Source organism: Gorilla gorilla, chromosome 6 (assembly GCF_029281585.2).
Source record: "Gorilla gorilla gorilla isolate KB3781 chromosome 6, NHGRI_mGorGor1-v2.1_pri, whole genome shotgun sequence".
NCBI classification, from domain to species: Eukaryota; Metazoa; Chordata; class Mammalia; order Primates; family Hominidae; genus Gorilla; species Gorilla gorilla.
Genome location: NC_073230.2, coordinates 20,144,511 through 20,156,865, shown reverse-complemented (window position 1 = coordinate 20,156,865; position 12,355 = coordinate 20,144,511). Strand labels below are relative to the sequence as shown.

The window sequence follows — 12,355 nt, the reverse complement described above, 5'->3', positions numbered from 1 at the left end:
GCTACTTGGGAGGCTGAGGCAGGAGAATCGCTCGAACCCGGGAGGCAGAGGTTGCAGCGAGCCGAGATCACGCCACTGTACTCCAGCCCGGGGTGACAGTGCGAGACTCTAAAAAAAAAAAAAAAAAAAAAAAAAGATGTATGCTGCAACTATGGAATAACAAAAAGAATAGTAAAAGAATGTATAACAATGGGGGGGGAGAAGAAAAAAGACTTAATCTAAAAGAAAGAAAGGACATAAAAATAAACAAATAGTCAAATGGAAAAATGTGGTGGATTTAAACAAAATATCAGTAATTTGTAATTAAATATATAAAGACCAAGTAAAAGCAAACTATCATTAAAAATACAATTGTCAGACAGGTAAATGCTCTATTCTGATTTTGCAACTTCATATCCTGCCATTCTGTCGATTGCTCACCAGTTCTAAGCATACTTAGTCTACTCGGTTCAGTGATTTTACATCTCAGGGCCCTTGCACATAAAGTTCCCTCTGCCTGAGATGCTCTTTCTTCTACTCTTCTCATAGCTCTTTAGATAAATCAGAAAAATCTCCAACCACTTTATCCAGTGAAAGTCACCCCTATTGTTTTCTCATCCTTAGCCCTCTGTTTCCTTCATAGCACTTTTCAGATTTTTTTTTTACTAACCGCAACCTCCACCTCCTGGGTTCATGCCATTCTCCTGCCTCAGCCTCCTGAGTAGCTGGGACCACAGGCGCGTGCCACCATGCCCGGCTAATTTTTTGGGTGTGTATTTTTAGTAGAGACGTGGTTTCACCGTGTTAGCCAGGATGGTCTTGATCTCCTGACCTCGTGATCCACCCACCTTGGCCTCCCAAAGTGTTGGGATTACAGGCGTGAGCCACCACGCCCGGCCTATTTTATTAACTTTTGTCTGATATCCCTTTAAAATTAAGCTTCATTTATTTGTTAACTATGCACATATGTGAGTGTTTAGTATGTGCTGTGTGGTTTATAAGAGCTAGGGATATGGCAATGGATAAATGCCCCGTCCCTGTGGAGCTTACTTTCTAGAGTAGGAAAGAGACAAACTACCCTTCTCTGTTTTGGTGATTGCTATATTCTAAACACCTGGCAGCATGAGGCAGTTGTTCATATACCTGAGGGAATGTTTGGTCCACTTGCTAGAAATCATGCCAGATGACTCATAAAGCTTCCTTCATAAATAACCTTGTAAGAGAGATAATGTTGCCATTTAAAGGTGAGAAGGCTGTAGCTAAGAGAAATTAAGTAACTTGCATTCAGTTACACAGGTAATACATGTCAATACTCTACCTGTATAACTTAACATAAACACCCAGTTTCTAACATGAGAGCTGCTGACAGATTGATCAAGCAAGAAGGACCATCTTTCTTTATAGAATAGACTGAACGTGTTTTACTTATTTGATTAATCAAATGCATCTTGGGTTTAGCCTGTTGGTTATAAGCCATTTGGATCTGCCCGTTTTCTTCAAGTATTCCTGCTGTGATAGGTCTTTGATTTTTCCTTACCATATCTGCTAGTCCTCAAAATAATTGGCTATCATCATTGAAACCTGTGATATTCAAAGTTGTCAAAAGGGTTACAGAAGAAACAACACTGTAGGCACTAGTTATTAATAGTACTTCATCTCTAAAGCTTTAACTGGTCTCTTGTGAGATGGGCAGGACTATTTGTAACTTTCTAAGATATCACCTATTAAGCATACAATATATATAAAATTAGTAAAAGGAAAAGGGTCTATTCCATATTGCCTTTCCCTGGGGTTGCTCAGATTTCTCCTAAGCCATCTGATCTGAGACATCCCTGGATCAGACAGCATTCTGTTTGGTTATTATGACATAAATGTCAAGCCAATGAAAAACGTTCCACTATATAGAAGAAAAGGGTCTAAGACAGGTAAAGTTTCACTAGGCCAGTTCTATTTATGATCCCTTTATTCCTGCCACTCAAAGTATTATCCCTCTGGCATCCCCAGCCCACAATTTTTAAGTTCCAAAACAATGGTTTCTAAATCTGGCTGATCTAGGTGTGTTTAAAAAACATCCTACAAAGAGGTGGAATATAAATTAGTGGACCCATTTCCTAAAGATTCCATTCAAAATGTCTGAAGTGAAGTGTAGGAATCTCAAGAGCTCCTTAAGTCATTATGAAGTATAGCCAGTTTAGAAAAATGTCATTCTAGGGAACTCCATTTTGTCACTCACCCATTTCTGGGTATCTTCAGGTAGACGACAGATTAAGGGAAACAAGCACTTTTCACCTGAATACTTAAGAAATACATCAGGCCACTGGATGCCCACAATTTCTAATCCCCTGCTGTTTAGTTATTCAGTTTCTGCACTAAAAAGTAACAAAGAAAAAACCCCATAAAACAAATATTCAGATTCTCGTTGACATTACAAAGAGCTGCAACAGGAAGGTAAGAGTTCTTTTTCAGTCAGAGGCCTGTTATATATCAGATGTCTTCCATGTAAATTACTTAAATTTTCACAAAATTCTACTGCTTGAACTGAGAAGAAAAATATTGCCTAGAAAAAATTCCTCATGATTGTGGAAAATATTCATGTATGTCAGTTTTAAAAGAGAGGTTCCTAAAGTATTGTGTGTAAAATGTTTTGTCCCAAATTCAGTATTTTTAAATATACTTGAAGAACTGTATATATTAAATAAACCAGACTCAACATGTCTACAAAGCAAGTAAGAGATTTTGTGAAACAAATATATCTAAAACATAGTCCCACATAAAATAACAATTCCAAGTGACCTTAAAATACAAGAATTTACCTCCAGTGAGATATACGTAAAGGACAAAGGTAACTACAACATTCTTAAACCACTACCAGTCATCAAATTATTGACAGTAGTATTGCATTGAGATTAAAGTGGAATAAAGCAAATAAACAACTGTGTGTTGCTCATAACTAATATTTTTGGCATGAGTGAAAAGAGATAATAGTATCACTGAAACTAAATAAATGCCTTATCATTCAGAATGTAAATCTTTGAATTGGAACTATCACTGTGAATTAATAATGTATCTAATCTTAAAAAAATAGAGTTCTAGTACTATCCACTGAAAAGGCCTAGAAACAATGACAAATCCAGTAATAGACTGTGGACTCTAAATACCATTTCCTAATACAAGGAACCTGGCATCCTAGAAAAACAGATCTGGGACAGGAAATGTACAGGTTAAGGGACTTTGTGTTAAATGAGAAATCAAAAAAGCCATCAAAAACTACTAGGGTTGTGTGAAAAAGACTCAGTTCTCTCTAAAGATGAGACAATTTATGCATAAATGGGAATAATAAGCTGCAAGAGATAGAAATATATCAATATATCAAATATATATATATATATATATATTTTGAAACGGAGTTTCGCTCTTGTCACCCAGGTAGAGTGCAATGGCGCAATTTTGGCTCACTGCAACCTCTGCCTCCTGGGTTCAAGCAATTCTCCTGCCTCAGCCTCCCGAGTAGCTGGGACTCCAGGGGTGCACCACCACGCCCAGCTAATTTTCTGTATTCTCACGCCTGTAATCCCAGCACTTTGAGAGGCCGAGTTGGGAGGTTCACGAGGTTAGGAGTTCGAGACCAGCCTGGCCAACATGGTGAAACCTCGTATCTACTAAAAACACAAAAATTAGCCCTGTGTGGTGGCAAGTGTCTGTAATCCTAGATACTGGGGAGACTGAGGCAAGAGAATGGCATGAACCCAGGAGACAGGTTGCAGTTAACTGAGATCATGCCATTGCACTCCAGCCTGGGTGAAAAGAGCAAGACTCTGTCTCAAATAATAATAATAATAATAATAATAATAATAATAATAATAATAATAATAATAGAAATCTAAACACTGGATGGATATTTGGTTATTTTGAAGAAGCATATTTTTTTACATGTGATAGTGAAATTTTTTTAAGTGATTATCTTTTAGACACATATACCACAATATTTATAAATGAAATGTAATTTCCAGAACTCACTTCAAAATAATCTAGAAGTGGAGGAAAAAGGAAGGTGGCATGGAAGGAAGTGAATGGAAGTATAGAGGAAACCAGATTGGCCCTGAGTGGATAATTAATGAAACTAGATGACAGATACTTGGGTGTTTGTTATATTCTACTTCTGTATAAGATTGAAATCTGTCATAACAAAAAGTTAAGATTTTATCTAAAGGTAGACCTTCACTGAAATGAATCAACTTCAACATCTCTCTTCAACCACTAATACAGGTAATCTCCACTTCAGTGCAACATAAACAGGAGACATAAAACAAGACCAAAGACTGAAAGTAACTGGAAAATAACACAGCACACATAATCACCCACAAACACAACCACCGTCATCAACCAGATGTGCCCACAGATACTGCAAATTTGATCTTATCATTAGATCAAATTTGTGAATTATAGATAATAATCTTGAGGCATTTTGAAGAACCATAATGTATAGTTTCAAATTTTAATGTCTGAAAAGTGAGGTATTGTATTTTGATATATGCCTACACCAGAAAATAACTGAGATTTTAAATTAAATTTTATCTCTTACAGGGAAAGGTAAGATAATATTGTGTTACAATAAATTGGTACTTTAGAAACCTAAGTACCATATGATCCCTTGAAATGATCCACATTTCAAGGGAGTTCAGCATATTTAGACTTTCACTAAGTTCCACCAAGTTGCCATTTTGTGACATGTATGAGCTCACTATGTTATATTCCCCTGCCAAAACAAGTATTTTCTTTAAATACATTGATCATAAGGTATTCTGGCTATTAATAACTATCAATTGAATGCTTACTAAAGTGTCAGTTACTCTGCTAAATATCATTGCTTGATTTAATCCTTTTAATCAGTTATACCCCAATGGTAGATATATACAATCCACACTTTACAAATTAAGAAACTAAGGCTGCAAGTAAATTGCCCCAGATGAAATAATAAACATATTGATTCCTACTGGTTAACAATAGTAGGTCAGTTTTTATCAAATGCTTGGCAATATGTGAAAGTTTGTACATGTTATTTCAACACTCTCAAAATTCTATGAAACAGTCTTCATTTAACCAGGAGGGCATTCTCATCATAAGTTTCAAGGAATTTGCTAAAAGTTCATGTGTAATAACGGGAGAGCCAGGATTTGAACACTGATCTGACTCCAAAGCTCATGTTTTTAGCCAGTACATTTAACATCCTCCTAAACTAGCTTCCTGTACAAGTATTCCCATATTTTTAATATGCATGCACAGAATTGAATACATACTCTGGCTGTGGTTTGTTGAGACTATTACTTCTGATCTTCATAGATTTTAGTATTAACATTATGATTTTACATTTCCAGAATGTTCTGCCAAATTTAAACCTTAAAGCTGTGGTTTGTTGAGACTATTACTTCTGATCTTCATAGATTTTAATATTAAATTATGATTTTACATTTCCAGAATGTTCTGCCAAATTTAAACCTTAAAGGTAAAATTCCACCTTCAAATGATGGTGTACTCAAGATTCTCAATTGCATCAGCTGAATGCTGAGTTTTACATCATCTAAAGTTTGATAAAACTTTTTTTGCATCTTTATTATCGCTGATGAAATCATTGTTTACATTACAGAGGAAATTGTTCTATTAAATAGAATCTTGAAAAACCAAAGATTTCCTTCAAGGTCACCATGAATTATTAATTGAACAATTCTTGCATCAAATGTCTTGTACAGGCTGGGCATGGTGGCTACTTTCTGTAATCCCAGCACTTTGGAAGGCTGAGGCGGGTGGATCACCTGAGGTCAGGAGTTCAAGAACAGCCTGGCCAACATGGCGAAACCCCATCTCTACTAAAAATAAAAATTAGCTGGGCATGGTGGTGTGCCTGTAATCTCAGCTGCTTGGGAAGCTAAGACAGGAGAATCACTTGAATACAGGAGGCAGAGGTTGTAGTAAGCTGAGATTGTGCCACCGCACTACAGCCTGGGCAAGAGAGCAAGACTCTGTCTCAAAAAAAAAAAAAAAAGCCTTGTACAAAGTCTACGCCTTTCCCTCTGTTGATAAACCATCACTCATTTACAGACCAGTAATTATTCCTATATATACATATATTTACATTAATAACTTCATTTTTTTGTCTCCCTATAAAGATTTAGTTCATTTTTCCATGATTAAGTCTTAGTAAACTTCTGATGGTTTAAGAATACCATTTATAAACCATTTTAAGAACTCTGCACATTTTAAAAATTATCTTTAACTATCAAAAGGTTTTATTTTTCTTACACTTTGTTCTTTGATATTAACTTGGATTCAGTTGAGCAGTCCTCAATATTTTGTATTAAACCAAGTAACTTCAAATACAAGAAAATATTTTAGAACTATGCACTAGAAAAGGTGCGCCATAATAAGAAACTAGATATGAAAGCATAGTCTAAACTCTTCAGAATTTAAAGACTCATTATACTACGGTGTTAATAACTAGAATAGGCGGTAGGGAACTTGAACTTAGCAAGCTAGAAAATCTTAGGATGGGTTTTATAGCTGAAATTGTCTTTTATAAATCAAAGTTTGTACAGTGTTCATGCCATTTTCTCTTTTGTTGTCCATGAAATATGAAAAACTTAGATAACATTAATTTGTTTACGTACTTAGGCTACAAAGGGTCAACACACGAGCTTTTGAAATAGTTAAAAACAGCACTATTTTATATAGTAGGTAGACAGAAAGTACAGGCAAACTGGTAAATCTAATTGATACACAGATTTTTTTTTTTTCAGCAAGCTTTATTAATCCATCATGGATCTACTCATGTTTGCAGCAGATACCATGATTTCAGTATCAGTGAAAGGAGAAAAAAAAAACAACAGCCTTCAATGCCTGTCACATCTAAGCAGATCTAAACTACTATGGGACTAAATAGCCTAGCTGGTCAATTGTTTTTACACATCTGATTAAAAGCTTCAGCAAAAGTGGAAATACAGTAAAATTCAAAGTCAAATACTGTTCTCCTAGTGCCTCAAGTAGTTTATTGGTAGTTATTATCCACATTTCTATAAACGTTCTAAGTGACCATCACTAGTGCAGGAATATTTAACATATGGAGGCTCCACATCAAGCTACTTCATTCATTTTGTGTGACCCAAGAATCAAGGTTCCAAAAACTGTTATGCCACTGGAAAAAAAAAAAAAAAAAAAACCCAAAGCCAAAACAAATCCTGCTAGCAAAGTGCATTTCTTTTGGTGATTTTTCAGAACAGCTGTTGCTTTAGACATAAAAAATAAGCTGATTTAGTAAAATATGGTCACTGGAAGTAAATATCTGTAGATAAGAATTAGATAAAGGTCTTTCCTCCTTATAGAGCTTTTTATTCCAATGTAAACAGCACCAGTGAATTTTCATAAAACAGGTTTGTTATTTTCCCCATTTTCTATAATTGTAATTCTTATCTGCCATACTGTTACCATTTCTTCCCCTCTATAATCAGGACTGGACAGCCCATGTAACACTGTTCAATTTGTAAACAAAAAATTAAAGCTCGGAACACATACAGGTTATCTTTTACATTTTCACTCTACAGCGCATCAGGTATATTTATAAAGCTTTTGCTCTTCTCAACACACTACAAAAATATATAAAAACCACATTTGTTTTTAGCCAGCAAATATTAATAAAACAAATATCTTGTAACTGGAATATTTTAGAGACCACATATTTTAATTACATCCTCTTGACTAAATGAATTGCCTTCTTCATAAATCCATATATGTATCCAGTGCATATTTATTAGTTTACATGCCCATATTTACTATGAATGAGTCAATCATTTTAGGTTCTTCAAGTGAAAGTGCTTCTGACAACAAACTATTCCTATAATAGCCCTAAATCCCCAAAAAAGTTGTTTTAAACCTGTGTAGAACGATGCATAGCTATTTCTAAAAAGTAAGACTACACACCAAAACATGCTTTGTCAGGAAAACTAATCCATGCACTTGAATATACCCCAAATATCTTATTTTTAATAAAGGTAGACCAACTTAAACATTGTCTAGAATTAAGCTATACTATTAAATTACTTGATTCCAGAAAGCGTCAAAAATCATTTGGCCAAAACCTAAAAAAGAAAATACTTACTCCTTGTCCCTTACTTCAAAAAAGGACTGGTTGGACCAATGTGATCAATATAACTGCATATATGTTAATCTACCTTAACATTTCCATCGATTAGCACTTGATCGTTACAAAGCCTTGTATGCAATTTTCTTGCAAAGGCTTCCCCCCGAAAGATGTAAGCACAAAACACTAGGCAGACACTCTTTAAAGTTTTATTTCACTAACTTCAGGCCAAATTCCCACAAGTGTGTTCTGGTCAATTTACTATCCTTGCTTGGCTTCCCCAAATGGTAGTACCAAAAGATTTGTGGGGTAGGGAGAAGAGACCACTTTAAGAAGCACTGCATTTACTCATCTTCCACAAGGCAACAGAGTTGGGCATCTGATTGTTCAACAAAACAAAGCTTTAATAGCATCCAGGAGGGCAGACAGGCAAACCACGCTGTAGACACTCTTCTATTTGTCAAAATCAGACCAGAGAAAACCTACTCCACACAGATATAATAGGTATTGATATTCATCTTTTCTTTTTCTGTTGCCGCAACATTTTTCTTCTTTTAATGATCATATCATGTAGTTTCTCAAGTCCTTCCTTTAGGCCATCTCCTATGATTGCACAGGTAGGCTGCAAATGCCAAGGAGTTGATGAGCTCAGTTCACCCATTGCTAACAATTTCTCAATTTCTGAAAGTGACAATGAGTTCCTCAAATCTTGTTTGTTAGCAACTATAAGTACAGGGACTCCTTGATTTTCTGATATCCTAGTTATTTTGTGAAGTTCAGTTTTGGCTTCTTCCATCCTTTCGACATCAACAGAGTCCACAACAAATACAATGCCATCTGTGCATCTGGTATATGACTTCCACAGTGGCCTTAATTTCTCCTGACCACCTACATCCCAGAAGTGAAAAGTGACTGTTTTAGAATTTCCCAAGGTTACCTTAATTTTCTCAGTGTTAAATCCTTTGGTAGGTACGGTATTTACAAATTCATTGAACTGCAGCCTGTATAAGACAGTTGTCTTTCCAGCACAGTCCAAACCCAGAATAACAATGTGGAAGGACTGAAATGAAGGCAGGTTGGACAGGATAGAAGTCTGGTCTGACAGCCCATTCCCCATTTCCAGGCGCAAATAAATGTCCCAAATTGAAATGCTTTTCTCTTCTTGGTTTAGAACTTCTCTTGGTAGCTGATCCAGCTATAAGATTGCTGGGAGAGGGAAGAAGGAATAAGTTATTCTCCTGAAATAATACATTAAAACAGGTTTGCTCTACTTTGCTAAAATAAACAACACGAAGAACTTACTATAACTTGCTTCGCTAAACAAACCAGACGAGATATGAAACGTACATGAAAACACACACAGTCCAAGACAAACGATGGAATAACAGTGACTGAAATTATCTGGTTTACTTAAATTGCAGTAATATGTACGTTTTTCTCCTGGGTCCCCAAACCTCAAAGACCTCATTCTGGAAAGAACCCAGTCACCAGTATCTGGTCTAAGTGGCCGTAACCACAAAGTGCCTATTTGGCAGAAAACTCATAGCAGATAGTCCTATCTTCGGAATCTAATTCGACATGCTTAACAGCATACCCAAGATCACTATTACCTCCTACCCCTTCCAAAATAACAACGTTCTCACCTTCCGATCTGGAGTCTGGGTCCAAATGAGAAAGCATTGGCAGGCGTTTCTACGCAGGGATAAGCACCCTTCCAGCTTAGCTCTCCAAGCAGCTCTGGCAGTTGCCGCACTAGAAACGTTGGACTCAGACTCCGACCACGCCCACTCCTCCCGGTCCACTCATGATCCCAAATCCCATTGGTCACCCGCATCAGGGTAGCCATGCAACTCCCGCCCCCGCTCCCTAATTGGTGAGGGTAACTGCCGCTCCCAGCGCGGCGGAGCTGAGCTCTCTCTCGGTCCACCGACACCACCTGTTGCCCTTAAGTTAGAAAAGGCGGCGTTCCCAGAGGGAGCCGAGCAGCCGCTGCAGGTGAAGGGGAGCCTCGGGCGGTCAGGTCGCCGCCAGGCTGCCGGCTCCGTTCGGCTCGGCGCACGTGCAGCGCAGCCAGGGCGCCTAGCCGAGGCTCTCACATCCGGGGCCCGCAGTCACTGCCAACGCGTTAACCCTTTGTCCGCGGGCCCGAGGGTGCCGGCTCTTGCCGCGCGGGCCCCTGAGGCGCTAGAGATCCCACCTGGCGCGCCCGCCGGGATAAGCCCACTCTCCCCGAAGTGGGATCCCTTCACCCAGTCCCTCCGCACACGACCAGCTCTTCTCCCTCGGCAGGGCGTGGCCGCCCCGGCCGCCCACCCCGCCGCGGCTCACCTGACTAACCGTCCTTCCCTCTTCTTCATTCAGCGTCTCTCCCGGCCGCTAGGGAGGCGCGCTGATACCTGTTCCCTGGCACCAGGGAGGCGTGGGCGATGGCGGAGGACTGGGCGCCTGGCGGGCGCCGCGCGCCAGGCTGCCGTAACGGTGCTCGCCCGGCTGCTCCACGCGACAGTCCCCGCCCCCTGCCCGCGCGCCGCCCGGGCGCCGGCCTGTAGGGGGCGCACAGGAGCCGCGTCTCCTAGCAACGCCAAAACAAGGTCGAGTTCGAATCGGCCTAGCGCTGGCTGCCCGCGAGGTCGGATGGGACTTCCGGCCTCACCCCTGAGCGGTTGCTCCGGGTAGCTCTGTCTGCGGCGGCCCGCCCGCCTGGCACAGGCCCCGCCTGGCACCGCCTTCCCTCACGGCGTCTAGGGCGTCCGCGGGGCAGCAGCCACGTGATTCGCGGTTAGGGATTCCATAGTTCACGGGTTACGGCACACACGGGTTACGTATATATCGAGGTGACATGGAAGTCCCCCAGTAGTTGACCTTAAGCAGCCTGGGTTGACTGGACTGGTAACTGCGCCTTCATTCGCTTTTTGTAGAGCAAATGAACGCGCGTCTCACGTGTTTCTAGCAGCATCCCGGGGAACTGGCCACAGATAGAAATATTCCAGTTTGGCACATAAGGAAATACACTCTGAAAGATGAAAGGGATGTTTCTTTTTTTTCTTTTTCTTTCAAATTGCTCACACAATTTTAATTGCAATAGATATAATTTCCAATATACCATTCAACTACACCATTTGTATGTGCTGGAGTGAGACAGGAGTATTTTGATTGAGTGTCTAGTTCTCTTTAAAACTAGTGTTTGCAGTTAACGACTTGGAAAATACAACACAAAAAGCCATCTAGCCTTTTTTTTTTTTTAATCTCTATTTATCCCTTCAAAATTCCCTTTGTGGCCATATACATACTAGGTGGCTCTACCCGCAGAAAGCTGCATTTTCCAAGCAGCGGGAGAGTTTAATTCTTAACTTTCCTGTACTCCAGCCTCTGCTGGCTCCCTTGCATTTTTGTTTCCATCCTCTTCTTTGTCTTCTGTGCCTTTCGTTCTAGGTTAATCTGAGCAAGCTCTTCTCTTTTGTCTGAATGTATTTTAGCGGTGAATTACTCCTTCTGGCTAAGAGCTTCACATCTTCAGTGTTAATGGTGGTTCTTTTCGCATGTCTTGCACACATTTCTAGATCTTGCACTGTCGAAAAGTCAGCTCCGAAATTGCTGCAATGATAAGTTTGCTGAACTGCATCTCTGCCCAATGCCACTTCCTCGCAAAGACAACCCACAGTGTAGTCCACTGCTGCTTCCTTTGGCCTCTGTTGGTAAGAAAATGGCTAAGAAAATCTCTGCTGCTCCTCCACCTCCACCTCCTCCTCCATCAGAACGGGGAGGCAAACGCGCAGAACAGAAAGGGGCTGTGGGGTAGCGGCCAGATTGGATTTTCCCTCCGCAGCCCCAAAGGGATGTTTCTAATGACCCAAGGAAAATTAGTGGTGGTCCTGGAACTGTTCATCTAAGTCTACTAGTCATCAAATGCAAAATGCTTTTCATTGGATGATTCTGACTAAATGTAATTTTGTCTTTGATCAATAAGTTCACAAATATTTATTCAACACCTAATAGGCAGTAGACACAATTCTGTGTGCTTGAGGATAAAATGGTGAGCAAAATACACTGTCCCTGCCCTTGTGGAATATTGGAGTCTCTATGGATGACTAAATTTATAAAATGGTTTCAGCGGTAATTTCAGGGTGCTTATGACAACCTGCAAAAGAAGTAATGACTTGAAGTTGTAGGAAAGCTTTAATCGACAAACATCTTTTTCGTGAAGGCTGTAAGACTGTAACTTGGAAGAACCTATATGGTACACTTTTT

At 39.6% G+C, this 12,355-nt stretch overlaps 1 protein-coding gene and 1 pseudogene across 2 annotated transcripts; both read right to left on the bottom strand.

The window, feature by feature from the left end:
* Nucleotides 1-6,755: 6,755 nt before the first annotated feature.
* On the bottom strand, nucleotides 6,756-10,576 carry ARL4A (ARF like GTPase 4A). Of its 2 annotated transcripts, XM_055392509.2 has the most exons (3): nucleotides 10,436-10,527; nucleotides 9,751-9,859; nucleotides 6,756-9,313 (listed from the first exon to the last, which is right to left on the bottom strand). In XM_055392509.2, the coding sequence occupies exon 3, from the start codon at nucleotides 9,222-9,224 to the stop codon at nucleotides 8,622-8,624; it is 603 nt and encodes a 200-aa protein (XP_055248484.1). In that variant the 5' UTR covers nucleotides 9,225-9,313; nucleotides 9,751-9,859; nucleotides 10,436-10,527; the 3' UTR covers nucleotides 6,756-8,621. The 2 variants fall into 2 exon arrangements, with proteins under 2 accessions (XP_055248484.1, XP_030869337.1); XM_031013477.3 differs by lacking the exon at nucleotides 9,751-9,859 and having other exon boundaries at nucleotides 10,436-10,576.
* Nucleotides 10,577-11,453: 877 nt separating this feature from the next.
* On the bottom strand, nucleotides 11,454-11,859 carry LOC101129435 (centromere protein S-like; annotated as a pseudogene).
* Nucleotides 11,860-12,355: the final 496 nt, after the last annotated feature.

Excerpts from the sequence above, each read along its gene's own strand:
- ARL4A (XM_031013477.3), bottom strand. The coding sequence starts at position 9,224 with ATGGGGAATGGGCTGTCAGACCAGACTTCTATCCTGTCCAACCTGCCT.